The following is a 23,083-nucleotide window of genomic DNA, read 5'->3' as shown; positions in this document are numbered from 1 at the left end:
TGGGTGTTTCAGACTTAAAGGAGAGTTAACTGATTGTAACATTGAAGCTGCACTAGAATAGTCTTATTACAAGTAATCAAGTTAAATGCCCCTTCACAAGTAAGTTTGCCACCCCTCCACCATCACCGAAGTTATTGCTTCTCCCAACATTTGAAGGGTTACCGCCGTCTAAATTTTAGCCTAGGTGCACCCCTGGATGTGTGCACTTGCATTTTGTTAGGCAGAGAGGTGAGGGAAGCCTTTCCCCGAAACTGGCGGTGTTAAAGTTTTACAGTGTTTGCTCAGAAAAATGTACTTGAAAAAACACAGTAAAACTTTAAAGCTGCTACTTTCACAAAAGACTTCATCACCTCTCTGCATATTGCGCTTTAAAATATACTTTGATAGTTGGTCTCCAGACAGTGGGGGAGGGGGGTAGACGGGGCAGAGCCTCCAAGTGTGCCCAGTCTATTTTCTGAAGTTGCCCCGGCTAGCCCTGTCTCTCCCTTCCGGCTTGCATTGCGCACTTTGATGACTCCGGCCAACCCATTTTGCTTTGACATGAGCCCTGGGGGTTTAATGGCCGGGCCCCACAACCATCCCTTGGGGCCCTGTCCTGATTTCCTGGCATTTCTACTCCTTTCCAGCTCCTGCTGCATCATTCCCCCCACCCCTCTTCTCATTCACTTGGGCCGAGTTGATCATTTCATTCCCCTGGGGCCCTCTCCCCTTTTTTAGGCCTTTGTGTACCACTCTGAGGCCCCCACTCCCCTGTTCCCGACCTTGGGTTGGGGGGGGGGGGGATTACTTTGACCGAGCAGGTATGATTAAAGTGCATAGAAGTAGGAGGAATCTGGCATGAAGTACTAGCTAAAATGGTGGTAATGTGTGTTGAAGGCATTTCATGACCAAGAAGAAGGCAGAACAGAAAGCACACTCACAAACGGAACCTGGAAGGTAGAGGAGCCCTGCGCTGTTGCTACTAGACGACCAGGCACATATGGGGATTATATACGGATGGATGTGGAGGGGCGCTGTTTAAATGTAAAGTAACAATGCAGAGAGATGCATAAAGACTTTATCAAGCTTGGGGTGAAGTATGCACAATTTATCCAAGTAGTCTGTTCTTCACTGGATTACTATTTCCGGGAGTGAGTTGGTGTCTTCCTTTCCCCCCAAGTTAGCTAAATTGTGTGTGCTTCTGTAGCTTCCTACATTTATTAATTGATCCTGTCTTGTGGGTCCCGGTCGCCTTTTGTGAACAGTCATAGATTTGTATGGAGTTCAGGCCTAAGTTAAGAAAACAATCCCTCTGTTCACTGCACATTAATGCCATCTCGTAGACCTCTTTAGCCAATGTTTCTGGTCTTCATTGGTATATGGTCAATAAGCAGCAAAACCAGAGTATCAGAGGACCTGCTGGACCAACCAGTACTCGGACTCCAAAGAGCAAACTAAAAGTGGGGAGGCGGGCACAGAAGAACCATCCCAGCCCATGTACTTAGAACTTCAAGTACATGGGAAAGGAATCACGCTAATTGCAGAGATTCATTTCTACACACTTGGCACTACTCTTACTATCTGCTTGGCATTTTAAGAGCATTGCCAGGAGGGATCTTTATATGTTATGAATAGTACGCTATTGTTTCAAAAGCTCAAGCTATGATACGTTTTGAACAACTTTATGTTCAATTGCATAACTAATATAGAATGAAAGGTCATGTCAGGAAGGGTGGTTCAAGTTGTTCATGATGTTTTCCAGGTAGGAGCAAGGTGCCTGGCAGTGGCAGAATTCTAGGGAGAAGCAAGAAAAGAAACGCAGAGGGAGGACCGCTAAAATGGCTACAAAGAGAACACTGCTAGATTTCTTTGCGCCTAGTACAAAAAAAGCCCAGGAAGATCCTGAACTGTTATGTGGAGCAATTGTACATGACATTATTCGCAACGTAGTTGACAAAGTTGAGCAGCAGAAAAAAAAACATACAGGAGAAAATGTTAAAGATAGCACTTTTGCTGAATGGCAAGTTAGGTATCCATGGTTAGAAACAAAAATGGATCAACAAACAAGGCAATAGGAGACTTCTATATAAAGTTTGTGTTAAGGCAAACGTTCGTAATGTGTGGGGACAGGAAGGAGCCATCAATGTTCAATTATCAACCATATCGCGACACAAGGATTCCAAAGATCATCAAACTGCTGAACGGAAAATTGCATACCTTGTGATGTCCAACATCGATTCAGAATGTCTAGGTAGTAGTGACAGTGAGGAAGATGTCAGCATTGCTGTAGAAGAGAATGACAAAAGATTGTTCAGTACAGTATTTTATGCAGCAAAAGAGGAATTGCCATCCGAAAAAGTAAATAGTTTACTTGAACTTCAAGCTAAAAATGGAGTTACTACTGTACACAGTAAAGATTACAAAAATGTAAGCTGGGATTCGGTGAAGGATGTACAAAGTAGCATTGCATCTGTGATAGAAAAACAACTATTTAAGCAACTAAAGCAATCACCTTTGTTTGGTATTATGATAGATGAAAGTCAGGATCTTGGTGTTCAAAAGAAACTGGCTATTTGTGTCCGGTACCGTCATAGTACAGGAGCACCAATTACTAAGTTTTTGTGTAATTTACGCATTGACGACGGTAAAGCAAGCACAATTGTAGCACGGGTGACAGAAAAAATTAGGAGTATTGGGGTCTTGATATGGGAAAGCTTGTATCTCTTGGAACTGATGGCGCTGCAGTTATGTTGGGATCAAAGACAGGTGTTGGTGTGCAACTCCGGGCCAAATACTCACCATTCCTTACTCAAACACATTGTCTTGCACAGAGACTCAGTCTAGCATGCACAGACTCTATGAAGAAAATGCCAGTCCTCGACAAATTTACATCCCGGTTTAATTCTTTATATGCCCTATTTCATACTTCTGCAATAAAAACAACAAAACTTGAGAAGGTGCAAGAAGTAATGGACGATCCTGTTTTAAAAATGAAAGAGACACACTCGGTTAGGTGGCTTAGTATGAGAAAAGCGGTTGAAGCAGTCCACAGAAGCTACCCTTCAGTTGTATTTTCTCTATCGGAGCTTGCTGCTGATGGGACTGCACATCTTCACTGTACAAATACTTTAGCAGCTACAAGTCAGCCGTTATTACTGCTTTTATGTTAGATGTACATAATGTTGTGGGAATTCTTTGCCGGGAATTGCAGAAACAGACTTTACTATTTACTGAAATTCAGCCATTGGTAGATGCTACTTTTATAAGTCTTGAATCCTTACTCAAAGAGGATGGTGATAATTTAGGCTATTTGAGATCATCGTTGGGGTCGCCTGACACAGAGGGCAAATATATCTCACTAAAAGTTGTAATACTATCTTATAGTTCTCTTTCGGATGCAGAGTTTAACTTATTAAGAGAACAGTATGTCACAAATCTAAAAGAAAACATTGGGAAGAGATTTCAAAATGAGGATAATGCCATTTTTACTCATTTAGGGAACTTGTTAGAACCAGCAACAGTTTTAGACAATAGTGAGTCAGAAATCGGGGAAGCACTCAATGCCATATCCACATTTTATGGACAAGCAAAAAAAGTAAGAATTCAGTATGACAGCGAAGGTCTGCATGGTGAGGAAAATGAGATTGCTTCTTTATTAGATGGCCAAACTTTACAGAAAAAAGAATGGCCTCTGTTGCATGGTATGATTAAGTGGAGCTATAAGGGTTGCAGTATGACAAAAATCTGCAGGCGTGTTGCTAGTCTACATGGTGATTTGATGCCAAATATTGCAAAAGTATGCAAAATTGCTTTATGTCTGTGTGTAACCAGTGTAGAATGCGAACGTGCATTTATCACACAAAACAGGATTAAAACAAAATTCAGATGCTCCCTTAAAAGTGAAACCATAGACACTTTGATGAAAATAGTCATGTTAGGACCATCCTTTAGGGACTTTGACCCAACTACTGCAATAAAACTATGGCATGCAAGGAAGAAAAGACGTCCAGTCAGGCTTTCACAGCCATACACACCTAGACAAAAGAAAACTAAAATGAACTGAATTCTTGTAGGTTTTCTTCACCGTGGTACTTTGTTTCTGCCGTGATGCTTTCAAAAGCATTCTAAACATTTGATGGGTGTGTGTGTATTAGCAAGGACACAGCAAGCCTGGAGCTTTGCATATTCAATCCTCTTAAGCATGGTTGGAGGAGTGAAAGTGGAGACTTTATTTGCCAGAGACTGAACTTCACCCCAAAACAGGGCAGTCATGTATTGTGTAGCCAGGAGTGTTAATGGAAGCAGATGTTTGCAACAATATATAAGATTGTCTTTTGAAATGTAGACTGATCCGTTTACCTCCATTCTCTAGGTGACAATCACACACACCTATAATCAGCTTGCTTTTTAAGTGTATCAGGCTGTTTTTTCATGTTTTAGTGTGTGATTGTGTAATGGGTGGCTCAGTTTACCTTGCTCCGAGCTACCATGTAAGCCAGTAAAAGTTGATTCTGGTTAGGGAGTAATGTGTGGAATACTTGGTGATCAAAACAGATTACCTTGGCTCTACGTAAGGGTAACACTTTTATTTGTGAAGCGTTGCATGTTATTTTCAGAATTTGTGAAGTCTGTTTTAAATTATAGGAAAGGAGACCACGTGTAATCTTTCCAATGAGAACAACACACAGAACATGTTATAGAAATTGATTTTGAAGTTATATAGTTCCTAAACTCTAGCCTGGCGCTGTTTTGTTGACTGCTTTCACTTCTTTCAAACTATGTAAGCAAGTTCTGTACTGTAACACTTGCTTACTCACGCTCCATCTGCAGGAAATTCATTACTCATTCTATAGTTCTTAACAGAGTTTCTAGGCCCAGAATTTTGAAAATGAAGCTGCGTATGTAGCATGTACTCACAAGTTATTTTATGGCAGAATATTTTCCACAAGTGTAATAAAATGGTTAAAGGCAAGCCAGACAACTTTGATCTACAAATCTTTTTGTCTACGGGTCTGACTTTACGTATGCATTGGGTGTATATGTTGGATACGTTTTACTCTCTTGCAGAGGAGAAAACTCATTTTTACTCTCTTAAAATTGCATTTACTCTCTAATTTAAAAAATCATGCGTAAAATACTCCCACCTCAAAATCCTATCTGGAGCACTGGTTCCCGCATACGCACACATTGTGCCCTGTCATCCCACAAGTCCAACATACAGGAGGAGCCCTTCTAATTAGTCCCCCTTGGTTGAACCCTCCTTGCACATTCTGATTCTCATTCTGTGCGTTCTGAGACCCACCTTGTTTGTTTTGGAATCCACTCCTTCCTCTGTATCCCATGCCTCTACCTCGTAGTGCAAACCCATTCCCTCCTTGGTCCATCGGGAGCTGATTATTCACCTGTGATGTACCTGCTGCTTGCTGTACTCCAAGTCCTGCTCCGCTCATCAATCCCGCTCCTTCTATGGCATATTTTGACAATTTCTTCTGAACTATCTTGGCTTCCTCAAGTTTCCTAGCCTCATCTCTCTTCTGGATTTTCTCCTGCAACAGCCGACGATGATGTATTTCGGCCCATGGTTTTGCTTCCATTCCCACTTGCTTTTTCATTTGCCTCTGTACTTGCTCAGGCAACCCTTGACATAGAATGTGGTAAAACAATGCCACCGTTTTTCCCCACGGTTCCCTCATTTCAAGAGTCCAGCGCTCTTGAATGTCCTGAATATAAGCAAGAGGATCTTCATCTTCTTTCATTTTACATGTCATGATTGCACTCATGTCTGATGTGTCAGGATAATTTACCCTGAGAGCCCTCCAGACATCTGCTCTGCAATTATTAAATAGCGCTCCATCGTGCGCTGTGGTCTGTGCTGTTACACTTGAATAGCCTGCTCTCTTCCATATGTCATCAGCTTTTTCCCCCAAGACTGGCTGCTAAGAGACCCTTAAAGTCCCCTTTTGCTAGCGTTTTTCCGCCTGTCATTTTTTCTAATTCATAAATCAATTTTTCCCAACCCGATGTAAAACTCAGGAGCTTGCATCTTAAAATTATCCATATCCATCTGCGGCCACGGAATATACTGTGGTCTTGCTCCCCCTTTTTCTAATAAGTAAAACTGAGCAAACCCTAACCCGCAAATGGCTCCATTCGTGTGCCTATCCATACTAGGGACAATGGTTCCTGACCGCCTCCTTCCTGGCGTCGATCTTAACCTGCTCACATATGGTGGTGATTCTCCCTTCTCACTGTACGATCGTCCTTTGGGATGCTCTGGATATGCTATGGAATCTGGTGTTCTATCCTTTGGTTGCTCTAGATCGGACCATCTTACCTCCTTGTCCGACTGCAGGCTTGCCTCTGGGGCACATGCACCTCCTCCCTCCTCCCCACAGAAGGATTCTCTTTCTTCGTCTGACATATCTAGTCACCAACTAGTGTGACTCTCGTCCCCTTTTACTTTATCTAAGGTCACTCTGCTTAAGGATAAGACTCTAGGCTCGAGGCTGAACAGATGTTCCTCTTTGCTTTGTGATTGGAAGACCATCGTGTGATCTCCCTTCCCTTGGCTTCCTGATTTACTACCTTCCCTTAATTCTTTTTTTTTAAACTTTTCTTTATTGGCAAGAAGTAGCAGCCGGTACAATGTAAATTAGAACAGTGACACACATTTCACATTGAAGCATGAATTATGGCGTACAAGTATTACAGAAGGTCATATACAGTACCAACAGCGGTTAATTGTGGTAGGGGCGTGCATCATGTAACGAGATCAGCCCCCCGATCAGGAGAATGAGGGGAATACAAGAGCTCCAAGTCCACCTTATTGTTCAGGTAACTACAAAACTCTGTCCATATATATTTAGGACGAGCATTACTAGGCAGCATTTTAACATAGTCTTCTTCACAGGATTGTGTCCAGGTGAGGGCCTTGAGCCACATCTCCAGAGAGGGGGGGGGGGGACCTGCGCTTCCAGCACTGCAGAATGCATTTCTTGGCCACACTCGCCGCCACATTCAAAAACTTGGCTACCCGTTTCGCTTCAGTCCCCTCCCAGAGCCCAAACAGGAGAGACAGGGGTTCAGGATCTACACAGAACCCCACTATTTCAGTGAGGGCATCGAGCACCGCGTTCCAGAATGGGGCTAGTGTCCCGCAGGACCAGAACATGTGCGCATGATCCGCTTCGCTAGCTCTACATCTCTGACATGGATGCGATTGATCACGGGCAAATTTTCCAATCGCATAAGGGGTGTAGTACAGGCGATTGAGCAGCTTGTATTGGATACACCTAACTCTAGAGTTAAGGGAAAACTTGCGGGTGTGCATGCACATTTTGGACCACATATCATCTGTGATGTCTAATCCCAGGTCCCGGCTCCAGGCATCAGACAGTGTGGGGAGGTTCAGCAGCATGTGCCATCAACATTTTGTACAAGTAGGATACGATACGATACCCCTACAACCAGCGGAATTGGCTATATAGCAGACCTCGGGGGATTCAGGAGGTTCGTTCGGGTATGAAGGCCACAAGCCCTGGACCGCGGCCCTAATGCGGAAGTATTGCAGCATTTCTAGTGGGGATATGGAGTGCCCTGGCCTCCACGTATCTGGGGTGATGAATTTCCCGTCAGGGAACAGATCAGAGAATGATCTGTATCCCAGGTCCGACCAGTGGCGTATTAGGAGCTTATCCTGTGTGGGGGTGAGGCCCGGGAAAGACCAGAGGGGAAGCCATTTGTAGTACGGGGGGGGGAAAGAGTCCGAACTAGGCGTCAGGATCTGCCGCCATGCTTTAATAGTGGAGGCCACTGGGTCGGCAGGGGCGTGCGTCTGATACGAGTGAAATAGGATCAGGGACATGACATTCACCTCCTCGGTCGCTAGGATTTTGAGTTTAACATGCAGGGGGGGGTTCCTGGTGGTGGTACCAATATGTAGCATGCTGGGCTTGGGCTGGCGTCCAGTACTGGGTGAGGTCAGGAACTCCAAAGCCCCCCCTCTCATAAGGGAGGGTCATGTGCAGCCACTTCCTGCGCACGGCCCCCGAGTGCCAAAGAAAACGGGCAAACTCCGAGTGTAGGTCCGCAAAGTATTGTTTCCCGGGCCAAAGAGGAACATTAGCGAATACATACAGGAGTTTAGGCACAATGATCATTTTAATTAGGGATAGTCTCCCTGATAGTGAGAGGGGGAGGTTCCGCCATCTCTCTATTCTGGTACGAGCGTACTGTGCGGCGGCCCCATAGTTATCAGACACTAACAAGGCTTTCGAGAGGGCCACCTGGACCCCTAGGTATTTGATGCCCTCGGGCGCCCATTTGAGAGGAAATTCACATGCAGGCTGGGGGGGTTGCAGGAGTAAGGGGAAAGATTTCTGATTTAGAATAATTTATGGTGAAGCCCGAGAATGTGCCAATTTTTATGATTTCTCGTATGATCGGGTCGAGGTGGACTGAGGGGTCTCTGACATATAAAAGCACGTCATCTGCATATAGTGATATGATTTCGGGGGTGTCCCGCAGGCGAATCCCTTTGCGCACGTGGTTGTTTCGCACGCTATCAGCCATGGGCTCGATGGCCATAGCAAATAACAAGGGAGATAAAGGGCACCCCTGCCGTGTCCCCCTGTAGAGGGAGAAGGGAGCCGAAAAGCGAGAGTTGACCAGGACTCTGGCTACCGGATTAGTGTATAGTAGTTTAATACAGGACAACACGTATGGGCCAATCCCCATCTTTTCCAGCACCGCCCACAGATATTGCCAAGAAACCATGTCGAACGCTTTTTGGGCGTCTAATGTCACGGCCACAGCGTTGGCTTGGGGATCAATTCTGGAGATGACATTAAACAACCGCCGAATATTTAAGGCAGTTGAGCAGGCAGGCACAAAACCGCTCTGGTCAGGGTGAATTAGATATTTCATGATGGGGAGGAACCTGTTTGCTATGATTTTGGCGAAGATCTTGGTATCGGTGTTGATGAGGGATAGAGGTCTATAAGATCCGCACTCATCTGGGGGCTTGCCCGGCTTAGGAAGCACGGTAATGACAGCCTCCTGCAGGGACCGGGGGAGGGTGGCAAGGCGCAGCGACTCCTCCCAAATCTCGTGAAGGCGTGGAGCGAGGAGAGCAACATGCTCCTGGTAGAACTCGGCGGTCAGACCATCCGGACCGGGGGCTTTCCCTTTAGGGAGGGCAGAGATGACAGCAGTGATCTCGTCAAGGGTGAAGGGAGCATCTAGTTGTTCTTTGGTGTCCAGGGATAATAGGGACATTGGGATGCGGTCTAGGAGGTCGTCCATCCAGCAATCGGGATTGCTGGGCATAAAGGGTTGTATAGAACTCTGGAAAGGTCTCAAGAATGGTTGGACCAGTGTCGCACTCCGTTGTCTATGATACTATCAATACGTGCCCTGCCTCCCTCGCGGCCCGGGCGAGACGGGCAGAATACGGCCTGGTCTCTCTCCCTCCCCATATTTCCGGGCCGCGATGGGGCGGGCGAGGTATCTTATCTCGCTATGGGCAAGGGACTCGAACGTGTCTAGTTCAGTTCTAATCTGCGCCAGTATGGGCGGAGTCGGGGTGACCGCATATTCGCGCTCTAGGTCTCCGAGCTTGGCCTCAGAACGGCGCAGAGAGTTTCTAATATCTTACAGTACCCGGCCTCCCTGGAAATGCACATGCCCCTGATGAAAACCTTAAAGGCCTCCCATCTTACCCCGTCCGTTGTGTCATGGCGTTTGTTGCTGTCAAAAAACGAGGTGATATCTGCAAGAATGTCAGCCTTGAAGACTATATCGTGTAGTGCGCCAGACTTAAATCTCCAGTTAGAATGCAGAGGTAGGGCCGGGCACAGGGCGATATCCAGCGTGATCGGGGAGTGATCGGAGAGTGTGCGAGGGAGAATCTGTGAGGTGAGTGTTTTGCCCATGAGGCCCGCAGAGAGAAGGAACAGGTCAATCCTGGAGTGACTGTCGTGGACGGAGGAGTAAAATGTAAACTCTTTTGACATCGGGTGGAGTACCCTCCAGGCATCCACCAGACCAGCGGTGAGCATGTGTGCATGGAGGCGGCGGGCGGCCCTGGACAATGCTCTGGGTGCAGCACCGGATCTGTCCAGGTCGGAGTCCAGGATGAGGTTCATATCCCCCCCCGCCATATGATGGGAACCCCAACATAGCCAAGGAGGACATTCAGGATATGGTCAAAAAATTCAGGTGTATCAATGCATGGAGCGTATGCGTTGACCAGAAGGCACTCCGAATTGGTCAGGAAACAGTGAAGTATCACATATCTACCCTGGGCATCGATATGGCTGGTGCGAAGGGAGAACTCCAATGACTTGTGAATCAAGGTGAGGACACCTCTGGATTGAGAGGAGAACACGGTGTAATATTTATTGGGGCCTCATGCCGGGGCGAGCAAGGTCGATAATTGTGCAAGGGCATGAGTTTTCTGTAGGAAGAGTATCTTGACCCCGAGCCTCTGGACGTAGGCTGTGACCCTGCGTGCCTTAGTGTAATTGCTGAGCCCCCTGATATTCCAGGACATTAGCCTAATGGCCATTCCATAGCAATTTAGGGGGGATCCGAGTAATGTGTGTCATACATTGCCAAACAGATGCCGGCCACTAGTGCGGTGGCCTGATGTGTCATTTCAAAAGCTGCTACTGTCTCACCATTTTTGTTAATATAACATCCCCAAATAACACCTCCTCTCCCCCTCCCTCACTGCCACCCCCAACCTAGCAGTGCCCAGGAACCCACCCAAATTCTCATGGCGTTCGTACCAAGCCCAACGTGGCTGGATCAACCCCCAAACCAAACAGGGGGGCAGCCCATGAACTAAACAAGCCAAACTCGGAGTTGCAACTGCAGCGGGGGTAGCTGCTGCCGTGAGCCCGGTCAAAAATAGTTGAACGGTGGAGAACACCAAATAGTGTACAGCGGTGATTAAGTTAAATTGTAAGAGGAGACCACATAGTAGGGCACAGTGAGCAAGGGCTGTAGGGGTAGATAGTCCAAGTATAGGTGCCATATACCGTGGACCATACATCTGTGACCCTCGTTGCATGTCTCAAAATTCCACAATGAGTTACGACAATAGGAGCATTCACAACAGGAGGATACATGAAATTACAAGTAAATCACAAAGAACAGGCGTGGTACTAGTACCACAGTGAGGCAGGTAACAGGTGTGTGTCAGGCCGGCTCAATTCTCATCACCGGGATCTGCCCCAGGGCCCGTGAGAGGAATATGGGACTCAATAAATTTCACCGCCTCCTCAGGGACAGTGAAAAAGTACAGTTTATTACGGTGGTTGAGCTTCAGCCTAGCAGGGAATAACATGGCATATTCCACCTTCCTCTCTCTCTGAGCATCTTCTTCACTCCATTAAATTGCCTGCGCTCCATTTGAACACTGACAGAGAAGTCCGGGAAAATGCGAATGATCTGGGACTCAAGTCTCAGTTCCCCTCTTTCGCGGGCCAACTGTAGGATGTGGTCTCTATCTCTGTAGCTGAGAACCTTGGCTATAATTGGCTGGGGAAGTCGCCCGGCTTGGGGCGAGGGGCCAGTGAGCGGTGGGCACGCTCAATAGTAAAGAAGGGGGAAAGTTGAGGATCCCCCAGGAGGTCGCCTCGACTGCAAGTTCCATTTTGCTCTTGAGGGCTGTCTCCGGAACCCCAACGATGCGGATATTATTCCTGCGGGACCTGGATTCAAAGTCATCGCACTTCGCCTTGTCCTGCTTCATATCCCGCGCCAAGTCCGAGACCGTATTCTGGAGCACGTGCACCTCATCCTCAGTTGTTCCAATCCTAATCTCGGCCTCACCCAGCCTGGTGCCATGCTGATCCAATTTGGTGCGTAGGGAGGCTACATTGGTATTTATGTCGTCTAATTTTTCGTGAAATGACGCAAAGTTTTTGGCCATAGACTCCATGAGCGACGTAAGGTCTGGCTGAGGGGGGCAAGAGGAAACAACTGAGTCGTCAGGAAGAAGGGCAGCCCTAGCTTGGTCTTGCTTGGCTAGGGCTTTAGCAAACTTGTCCATTGCCCCAGCCTTGTTGGCCCCGCGTGCCTTGCCGGACATCCTCGGGGAGCGCCTTGATGAGAAAATGAATATTTTCCGTGGGGAGGCAGCAATGGGTCCCAAGGGGTTTAGAGAGGGGCTTGAGCCGTGATCAGCGAAGGGGCGGCCGCTGCCTGGGAGGAGAAGGCAAGAAGCACCCCCACTTGGCGTGCTCCGGGGCGACAAGTCCACTCAAGGGGCCCAGGCCGAGGCGGCCAGTAGTAGCAAGCAGCAAAGTCAGGGGCGCAGGGTACCCCCAGGGCATAGCGAGAGGGAGCACCGATTAGAGGAGGGCAGAGTATTGGACGCCCAGGGTGGCACCAGCAACAAGAGAGTGGTCACAGGGGGGCAAGATGAGTCTGGGGTTCACTTCACTCACAAAATGGCAGAGGCGCAGCCCAGGGACGAGGCAGAGCAGGAGGGCACGATGTGCAGCGGCCAGATCCCTCACCCTCCTCACCTTGGGACCCTGTAGGTCGAAGAGCAGGTGTTCATCCGGGCCGTAGTAGGGCCAACAGCTGCAGCAGTGGGTCCAGGTGGAATCAGGCCCCCCAGCCTCCGGCAGGGCCCGAAAACAGCCCCACGCCCCGGCCGCCACAGGGGACCAGCAAAGCAGTCGGCGGAGCCACAGAGCCGGAGCGGGCAGATGGTGTCCGTGCAGGGCCGCGCCGTCACAGGGGACCAGTGGCGCAGGCGGCGGAGCGTTCGGGTGGTGTCAGCGCGGGGGCCGCTCCGGCAGCCCCCGCAGTATCTTCGCCCGCTGGGGGCCGGCGCCCTCAAATTGCCGAGAGGCAGGAGCGGTCAAAGGTGGTGCCTCGCCGGGACCCCGCAGGCGGAGCGCGGGCCGCGGATGTTGGTGGCACACGGGGGCAGGCGTCTGCGCCGACTAGGGAGTGAGGGTGGAGAGGGGGTGATGCCTAGGCCCCAGGCGGCCGCACTCCGAGCCGCAGGGGCGCAAACCCCGGCGGGCCGATGAAGGGTGATGGGCCGCAATCAGCGTCACGCGGGCCGGAGGCCTTCACAGGCAGCACCGATGGCCCCCGATGTCCATTTTCGCCCAGAAACAGGGCCGTGTATAGCAGCGGCGATGGGCAGCAGGATGCGTGGGGTCTCAACTAAAAAATATCTATAGAACCGCTGATTCCGGCGGATATGTAGCTCGCGGGCCACGGAGCTTAAACGCTAAGCGGCCATCTTGCTGGCTGCTCAACAGCGCCCCCACCTTCCCTTAATTCTTGATAGACTTTATCGATCCTGTCTCTGATGCTTCCTATATCAAAGTTCTCTTCTAAGGCTACTTTAAATGGCGCTGACGTTGCTCCCTGTAATGCGAGGAACTCCTCTATACTGCCCCATTGTATTGCTGGAATTGGTTCCATTAGCTCCTTTTGAATGAGGTTAATATCACGCTCCTGCTGTCTTCTCTTGCGTTCTAGTTCTTCATCAAATTCTCTTAGCTTTCTCGCCTCCGATCCAACTCTCTCCTCTTCTTGTCTTCTCTTCTCTCCCTGCCTCTGCTATCCTTTCTTCCTCTTCTCTTCATCTCGGTATTCTTTTAATGTCTGTGCTTCCTCCTCTTCTCTTTTCCTTTCTTTTCTATCCCTTTCTTCTATTGCTCTCTGCCTGTTGTTGTGCTTCCTTTGCTCCTATGCCCTTTCTTCTTTCTTTTGTTGCTCCTCCTGATATATATCTTTTGCTGCTGTCTGCTCTTTCTTTTATGCTCATCTTCCTTTAAATCACTTTTCTCATTACCTATCTTTTATAGCCTGTGCATCCTGATGTTCTCTTTGCTTACTTCTTTGATGCTTTTCCCATCTAGCTTGAGCAATATCCTCCCATCCATTCATTCTGTATGAGCGTTACCTCATCAGCTTTATCCTTCTCTCCTTTCCATCTCTTAATCTCTCATTCTGTTTCTGTCGATACATTCAATCGTTCCCTTTTCCCCTCTTTGTCCTGTAAGATCTTAAAGATCTTCTCTTTTCTCTTACTCTCGTCTGGACTATAATCACTGCTAAAAGCAGGCGGTTCATATATCCGATTACTATACCCGGTCGCTGCTTTCAGTTTCTTTAAAGGATACAATCTAATTTCTCCCATACTATTGCTGTTTACTTCCAGCAAGGTAAGGGGAGCCGAGGGCTCAATACCTTCCTCCTTACACTGATTAAGCATCCACTCTTCAGGTGGCAGATTTTCCCTCTCTTCCTGGTACATCTTCCAAACTCTAAAATAGTTAGTCTTTTCTCTAACTTATTTCTTGTCTATGCAGCGTGCAAGTATGTGGTCATGTGTTGCAATACTCCTTTCGACAGTGATCCCCCCCTTGTGGCCACAGCATGAACATCTTATCTGCTGTGCCTTTCACCCATTCCTCACTATACTGTTTGAGCTTGGGCATGTGCTTTGACAATGTCTTACATAAATGCATCAGAGGAGTAATGTCTCCCATTGTAACGAGTCTCAATTGACTGTCAATACTTACCAATGTTTACAAAATACTTTTATAAAAACAACAAATATGAGCACGCTCCAACAATTGCTGCTTAAAACCATTATCTCTCCAATTGTCTCTGTCTACCTCTGGATCGGCACTGATCGCTTCTCTAGATAGATAGTAAAACTTTTTGACCTCGTCTCAGTTCTCATACAATAGTTTGTGTCACTCCTAGACACCTTATTTCAACACAAATACATAAACAGACAGACAAGTCGACTCTTTACAGAAAAACCTCAGTGATCACTCTTACTTTCTGCCCCTATTAATACCGAGTTTAGATTGTCACTTTATGCGGACCTGTCCTGCACATAGCCTAGTTTACTCTGATTGGAGTGTGAGACAACCTCTTCTAAAACCCCTTTGGTTAGGACTCTTTGGGCCTTCCATCTCTGTCTTCATACAAAATAGATCTTTTGTTACTTTCTTTACTTTTTAAATATCCACAGCCCTATCCCCTCAGTTTTCCATTCCTGTTAGTCTACCCACCATTTCCTCATTTGGTTCGAACCCTTCGGTATCATGTCCTCCTCCAATCAAGCACTTTCGCCTTCCGTCCGCTAAGCGTCTGTGGAAACCAGGTAGGGATTTCATCAAAGAGGGACCCTACCCGCCATCTCGATTTTACTTGCAAGTTTTCAATTCGGTCGCTCTCCACAGGAAACCCTGCGATCTTCCGGCTAGATGGCAGAGTATGTCCGATGGCACGAAACTCTGGAGTCAACAGGTTGTTGGGTCTGAACCATCTGACAATGCTACTACGTGAACCCACAGGGGGGCCTTAAATCAGTAACATGTCATACTCAGGATGGGAAGCAGAATAACTCTTATGTCACAAGTCTGGCCGGGGAGCACAGGGCAAAGGCTATGCACTGTAGATTATGGGAGATTCTGGAGGCAATGCTAGCATATAACCGAAACAGGGTATATACCAAGCTGATCTGAGTTGAAACAGGTACTCACAGGAACTGCAGGGGCAGAACCTGGCTGTAAACAAACAGACAGAGAAAGCAAAGACAATCAAATACACTGGGCAACACGGATTGATCAGGATAAAGGGTGTACTGGAGTATGATAAGGGCTCTCCAGGGATTAAGGAAAGCTCTTGGTATCAGTACCAGCAGATTACTCTTAACAACGGTCATATAGCAGCGTCATGAGTTAGGCGTGCCGAGGAAACGGTCGTACCCAGTGCAAGTGTAAAACTGGAGACCATATACTGAGGAAGGTAAGACTTCAATGGACTAGGCGAAGGAAACACAAGTCTATCCCTTGTCTGATCTGAACGGAGACCAACCAAGGGGTCACACTGTAAATGGATTCAAAGCGGAGGCACAACAGTGGACCCAGATATAATACAGGTAGAAAACACGGTTGAAAGAAATAACCAGGTACAGGACAGGATAGAGAAACAAAGTACAAAGCATAGACTGGAATATCAGTATACACAAGGCAAGATAGGTTGCTGCCAAAAAGGCGAATACGAGGGATTCAGGAAACTCAAAGTACTTAAGAAAAGGCACTAGAACTATGGATTGAAGTTGGGAAATATTGCGGGAAAGGAACAAACAGGAACACTTCAAAAGGATGGGTTTGCAGAAAGAAAGAGAGAAAAGCAAGGCAGAAACAGGACAAGTCTGTGAAACAGAAATGCTTACAGAAAACGGGGTGTTTACAGAAAGTCAGAAAGGCAGACAAGATATCAGTTAAGAACTGAATTTCTCAAAGGGTATCAGAAATCAAACGCTGGAAATCAAGGAAAGGTTTTGTAACAGGCAGGCTGCAAGTCAGGGAGCCCAGAGGAACAGAGCAGAATGCAAAGGAGAGTGGCAGGGCTGCCAGGCAGGGAGCCCAGAGGTGCAGGGCAGAAGGCAAAAGCAGACTGGAGAGGGTGCTGCAAGCAGCAACAGCGAAGGATTCAAAATCCAAAATGAGGATTTTCAGGAACTGTCAAAAACTGGTAACAGGAGCACAAGCACAAACTCCTAGTGGAGACAACTGCTCCTGTTCAAAGTGAGCTTATAATGGCCCTCCCAGCCAGCAGGCCAACAGGGTGGAGCTGATTGCAGTCTCAGGCAGCTGTGTTCAATTAAGCCCAGCTCTGGCTTCAGTAGCTTGCAGCAGTGGTTTCTAATTAAGGGCTATCCAGCTCTCTGCAGCCTAGCCTGGAGTAGCTTGGAACAGGTGACTGAAATCAGGTCCTCTGCAGCTCTTAGTAGCTTGCTGCAAACAAATGTATTTAGTTTGCTTCCTCCAACCCTCTGCCTTTTGGACAGCATACATGTACCGGAATGCATCTGCTGGTTTATCCCAAAAGTCTGAATGGAACATGAAATTAGATTGGTCCAAAACTGCAGCGGTAAAACAGGTAAATAACTGCAGATGCAGTTTGCAGGATATAACTTTGCAAGTAAACCATAAACGGAGTCTCCAAATGTACGCATGTAGTGGTGCTGGGCGGCACGCGAGTAGGATCGTGACATCTTACACCAAATAATAAGACCAACTCAGGAAGTTGGCAAAAAGTATCTCCCGACTGTTTTATTTTCAATTGCTTAAAACAGGGAGTTACAAAGAACATCAACAGATGTCGCAAAGCCTTATTTCTCGAAGCATTTCATAAAAAGTTTACTTTTATAGCAAAAATGTGTCATACGTGTCGTCATACTATGTGGCAAACTAAGAAAACCTACGGGGAGGTGTGATTGGCTTAAAGGGACTAAGTATACTTTCTTTAAGGGATCAGGTTGTCTCTACAGTCAGGTGGACAATTTATGCCCACCCTTAGTGCAAGCCATCTTCATTAGTTACTAGATACACGGTACACCATTGGCTATCAAACTACAAGGCCATTTGTTATATGGCCCTCTACAATTGGTTGGCAAGCTTGTACCCTTCTGGAACATTCGGCTCACTAGCAGCACGTAAGCTGGTACCCCAGGTGTCAGTGGGTGGACTTGACCGTGTATCCCCACCCAATTAGCCCAACATCTCTCATCACTCATGCCGTCTGCCATTCAGATTGTCTTTGAGCTTGTCCTTGCAAAGATTCACTGCTCCTGAGAATAAAAGGGAGTATGGGCACACTCTTATCGCAGTTCAGGTCTGTACGCCCAACTCCTATTTCCATCCTTGACTCATGTGGCAGGACACCATATTTCAGCCTGTTTTGCAGCATTTAATTGTCTTGAATTATTAAACTTGACACTCATGGTGTTCTTTCTTGCACCTTAACAAGGGCTGATTCAGCTTCTCATGTTCACTTTTCTTCAAGGATAGATAACCGGTACTTGGCCGATCCATCCTGTGATACCAGGCCAGACAGCTATTTCAGGCCTTTCTTCGATCTTCAGCTGTTTTCTTACTGCGACACAGCTTTCTGATCCTTCTTTCTTCATAGGTCTGAGCTTACTAAATGTGTGACACTGATATCCAAATTCCATATAATGGCGGCACCGCCTACAGTCTATTGACTGCATATAGGTAGCCTTTAAGATTACTTAGTCTACTTGCATAGCTGCATCTGTACAGTTAAGGTTACTCAATTCTTTACTCCATCAGATTCTATAAGGTCTATGCATCTTCTTCTTTGACCATTCTTCTCAGTGCATCATGCTAATTTCTTGTGACATCACCAGCCTCTGTTTCTCTTATCTTCATATTCCTTCGGGCATCTCCTCCAGGAGATTGTCATCTCCACAGGGGTACATCATATAGGGTTTTCTCAATGGATACCTTTTCTCGAAGTCTCTCCGTGGAATAGGCACCATCACTGGTGTCGTGCATGTCGCGATTTCTGGTTTCCAACATATAGGAAGAATGGGGGCGGGACTTCCTGCAGAGGAATTCAGCTGCTCCTCTATACTAAAAACGTGGGTAATTGAGACCCCAGCAATACCATCCTGACTTATCATTTCATGAACACTTCTTTCTTTTCTGGTGAACATTATCCCATACTACTTTGTAACTTAGCGGTAAGGATTGGCAATATTTTCTTTTTTAGTATAGGCCCTTTTTCTTTGTCAAGACGCTACTAGCACTGCCTTATTATTATTTGATGGCCGTAGCTTGCTCCCATCTTAAATTTAGGTTTAGATTAGGTATTTTTCTCAACCATGTATACAGTTTAATAAAAACCCTTGAACTTTGATCACTTGTCTGTCTTTACTGTTTCCACTATGAGTTCCTTACAGCCTACACGGTGCCCCCGCCACCTTCCAATGCCTTATGGATAGTATATTACAGCCCTGCTCGGATTTCTGTGGGGCTTATATTGACGGCATAGTCATTTATAGTAAGACTTGGGAAGACCATCTTTTCCATCTCTTTACTATTATAAGAGCCCTCAGAGAAGCCAGCTTAACTGCCAATCCATCCCAGTGTAAGTTGGCTCAATCAGCCGTGAGGTACCTCAGCTTCTTTGCAGGGAATGGCAGTGTCCAGCCTCAATGAGAAAAAGTGAAAATCGTCCTAGATACCCTCACGCCTAAGACTAAGAGAGACCTCAGAGCATTCTTAGGGTTAATCAGTTATTATCATAGGTTAATCCCTAATTTCACAGACAGAACAGCTAGGTTGACAGAAAAATTAAAGAACGCTGAACCCAAGAAGATTAATTGGACTGATGAGGATGATGTATGTTACGACAGCTTAAAACAAACCCTGTGCCAGAACCCGATCCTAAAGGCAGTAGATTTTTCAAATGACTTTGTTACAAACCGACACCTCTCTTACAGGGTTAGGAGTAGTTTTGTTGCAAGTTTGTGATGGATTACAATACCCTCTCCTATCCTATTCACTAGTAGAGAACTCTTCCCACGTGAAAAATATTACTCTGTGTTAGAATTAGAGACCCTTGCCGTTAAATGGGCCATCATCCATCTAAGATACTATCTCCTAGGAAGGATGTTCACAGACCATTCTTCATTAGTGTGGCTAAGCCAACAAAAGGACTTTAACCCTTGAGTCATGCGATGGTTCCTAGATCTGCAACCCTACTTTTTCACTGTAGAGTACCGAAAAGGTAAAGATCAGGAGAACAATTTCCTTTTTCTGTTTCCCTGTGAAACAGATGCCGCTAAATCGCATAGGGGAAGGGTGTGTAAGAAACAGAAGGTGTCTAACCCACTAGTCCCTGGGGATCTGCCATCCAACTGCCCAGAACACGGCCATCATTTTTGGATCCAGTTCCTGGGGGTGGACCAGTGTGGGAGGATCATCTGGGTCTTCGGGGAGTGGGACACCGAATGGTGAGACGCGATATCCCCTTCCATGTAACGCCTTTACCCCATCCTACCAGGCAGGATATTTAGGAACTCTACCCCCCTTTTACAACAGGTACACTTGCTCACAGACAGCCCGCTATGACAGAAAACAGACTAACACCCTAGCAGTATACCTGATATTTCCCAATACAATGGTCAGCCCAAGCCAGGGAATTACTGACCATCACACACACCTGACTTCCATAAAGCTTCCCCAGACGGATAAAAGACTAGCACAAGAGCACCCTCTGAGCGAGGCAAAGCACACAACGAAACAGCAGTTTCGAGACGGCAGCTGAACGTAGAGGAAATATGGCAAAACAGAAAACGACTGCAAGGAGGGAAGTTCCCTTGACCTTTTCGTCAAGGAACCGTTACTTTCCAGAGACCTCGAGAATAGAAAGCGTAAGACCAGGGAACGAGGCTGAAGAATCCTGCATTGTGTGTCAGAGATACCCGGGGCGCTTCCGCGTAAATAATCAAAGCTCTGAGTAGCACCAGATGCCATGGTACCATCCTTGGCTCCAAGAACAAAGCAGCGCAAGTGAATCAAGACAGCCAGTGAGTCGTGGAGAACGATACAAGATCGGTCTGTGTTGAGGCCAAGGTTGCAAGCAGCAACATTGTATGGCGGGTGCTGGAATTAACATTGTTAAAACGCGTGTGATAAGAGATGCAAGTAAAGTTGAACTGCTGATGAGTGATTCAACTTTAAAAGCAAGATACAATACCTTTCACAGAATGGTCCAGCACAGTGTGGGTGCTCAATCGAAGGTATTCACCTGAGAAGTGGCAAAAGTGAACTGAGAAAAAGGTTATATCAAGAAGAGAATGAATAATTGTGAATCGAAGTGGTCCTGCGACAGGTCAAGCAAAGTCCCAAGCACAGTCGAAAGTCTTCGATTTTGATGAAGTAGAGAAATTTGGTCAGAGCCGACAGGGGAAGACCAATTGAGGATTTTGTGTTAAGGTGGGTCTGAGCCCAGGATGAACAGTAAATCACCTGATAAGCTGTATATGTGAAATTCTAAGAAGAAAGGAATTTTAATGTTTTTCGTGTTGCATCAGACCCTCTGTAATAAGAGACTTTGAATGTCAAAGAGACTTTGGCACAGAAGGTCCTGATGTTGAAGTTGTGAACTGCCAAAAACAGAAAAATGTCCAGAGGAAGTGTTTATGACAACATATCAAAATGTATTTAAATGATACATCAATTAGAAAAATATTGAGTCAATCACAAATTATAAACATTTCATAATTTCAAAACACAGCAAGACAGCAACAATTTGCCCAAAGTTGGCTAAAAAGAAGAAAAGGAATAATCAACCACACTTATCACTCATAGTGCAACATCCAAGCAAAACACAACACACAGTGGCATTCATTCAAGCAATGATTACTAAAAGAAAAAAAAACTGTACACATATGAGGAGAAGAAAATTTAATGAATTCTCCCCAGGACAAAACTCATTATTTTAGTGCTTAAACAGCAATAGAAATTATTAAAACACAATCTATCACAAAAGGTGGATCACAACAGAAAAATGCAAGGATCACATCCCTTTGAGGTATTCTCAACCGGTTTTGATGTGTAGCTTTGATTGTAATAACATCTTCATCAGGAAGGAGATGTAACCATACTGCAAAAGACAAGGACATAACCATATAATATTGCACAAAAAGTCATATTTAGACACATTCTGCCTGCGCAAAACAAGTTAATTGGACTAAAGCCCTAATTTTTGCAAAAATATATAAGGACGCCTGATATATAGAGTAAATTAAATATACAAGCGTGCATAATCTACAGTGCTAGAACCCAGAGCACAGGGTAAGTGAGGCCCAAACTGAAACCGTGCTGAGTGATGATGGACCAACACCACCAAACTGAAGCTGCAAAAGTGCAAAAATAGTGCAAATGGAATTGCAAAATAAAACATTTCAAAATAAAAATGAGCTGCTCTACACAAGCTGGCAGACTGACCTTAAATGCATGGACTGCTATATGCAACAAGTGCATGGAAGGAGAAAAAGTAGCCACACAGTAAGACTGTGGCCTGTACCACCACTTTTTGTCACAAGACCTGAATAGACCAAGACACAAGGTCAGGCATCATGCCCAGGCGAGCCTAATATGCAATTGGACTCCATTAAAGGAACAGAAGCTCACCTCAAAACGGACCCGACCATGGGGGTCTATGCTAACTGATGGGATTCCAAGGAAGTAAATACTTGAAGACCACAGATGTAAAAAAGGGGGATCTCTGAGGTGAGCCGAAGTTAGTTGGCTGCAAATCAAGAAAACAAAAGCGCCAATTAGCAATCAAAAATAATTGCTGATGATAAGACAATTGTTTCTAATATACACCCAGAGACCTCACGATGGATTGTTGGTAAATTGTAACATAATCCCAAGTGAAACCGGGGTGCACTACGACTCACATATAAGTCTTAAATGACTCAAATGGCAGGATGGCCAGGGCTCGGTACCGGACTCTGCCTCAGACCAATGCCTTCACCCTAGAGAAGAATTCCCATCTGGCATGTGAACAAAAAGCCCGAAGTCCCCCAAGCTCACCGAATTGTTTACACTCAGAGATGGCTATAAGCAAACGTCCACGGAAGCCAACACAAATAAAAAAACTGCAGAAAGACTTACATCAGCTGAAAGCCGAGCGGTAGACGTCGAGATGAAGTAAATCAATCCCGGTGCAAGAATGCACCCGTGAACGCTGCGCATGCGCGCAGAACAAGAAAGTCAAAAGGTGCTACGGCCGAATAGCGTACTGGGCGTGCATTTAAAATGAATGTCCATGTGACAGAGAGGGCGGTACTACATAACCTCACGTGACCGATAGTATGATGGAAACCAAGTGAAAATAGACCAGCAAGGCCACATTTATAACCAGAGGCACATGAAGTCGTATGACAATAACTTCCAAAAGTGAGGAAAATGAAATCAGGCTGGTGCAGAAGAAAATGCAGTGCCAGTCCCAAACATGACTGCTAACTGGAATAGAAATAATTTAAAAAACTGCCAGTTTTAGTGCAGCAAATAAAAAATGAATATTCATTAAAAATATGAATATAAAATGAAATCTAAAGACACAAACCAAGCAAGCTGCTCAGCTTGTGACAAATGTGTGCTAATACTAGCACCAAGCCAGAGCCACTGAATGGGAATGAATACATTTAGAAAAACTGAGAAAAAACAACATTGGCAAAAATGTTAATTGGCATTGAAATCCCACGATTCCAGCATGTTAA

General features: G+C 46.1%; 1 protein-coding gene across 2 annotated transcripts in view; it reads right to left on the bottom strand.

Annotated features, from left to right (window-relative positions):
- The window catches only part of PRKCI (protein kinase C iota), a 1,761,305-nt gene extending 1,738,751 nt beyond the window's left edge, over positions 1–22,554 (bottom strand). The window contains exons 1-2 of one of the 2 annotated variants that reach the window (XM_069618564.1): positions 22,476–22,554; positions 2,197–2,263 (exon numbers count right to left, since the gene is read on the bottom strand). In XM_069618564.1, coding sequence (XP_069474665.1) covers positions 2,197–2,261 — 65 coding nt within the window. In that variant the 5' untranslated portion in view covers positions 2,262–2,263; positions 22,476–22,554. Of the gene's footprint in view, positions 1–2,196; positions 2,264–22,475 lie in introns of those variants that run through there. The other variant, XM_069618565.1, reaches the window with a different exon arrangement.
- Positions 22,555–23,083: the final 529 nt, after the last annotated feature.

The sequence above is a fragment of the Ambystoma mexicanum genome, chromosome 10, assembly GCF_040938575.1.
Source record: "Ambystoma mexicanum isolate Mex_15411 chromosome 10, UKY_AmexF1_1, whole genome shotgun sequence".
Taxonomy (NCBI): Eukaryota; Metazoa; Chordata; class Amphibia; order Caudata; family Ambystomatidae; genus Ambystoma; species Ambystoma mexicanum.
Note: the sequence above shows the minus strand (reverse complement) of the source record. Positions and strands in the feature narration are given on the sequence as shown.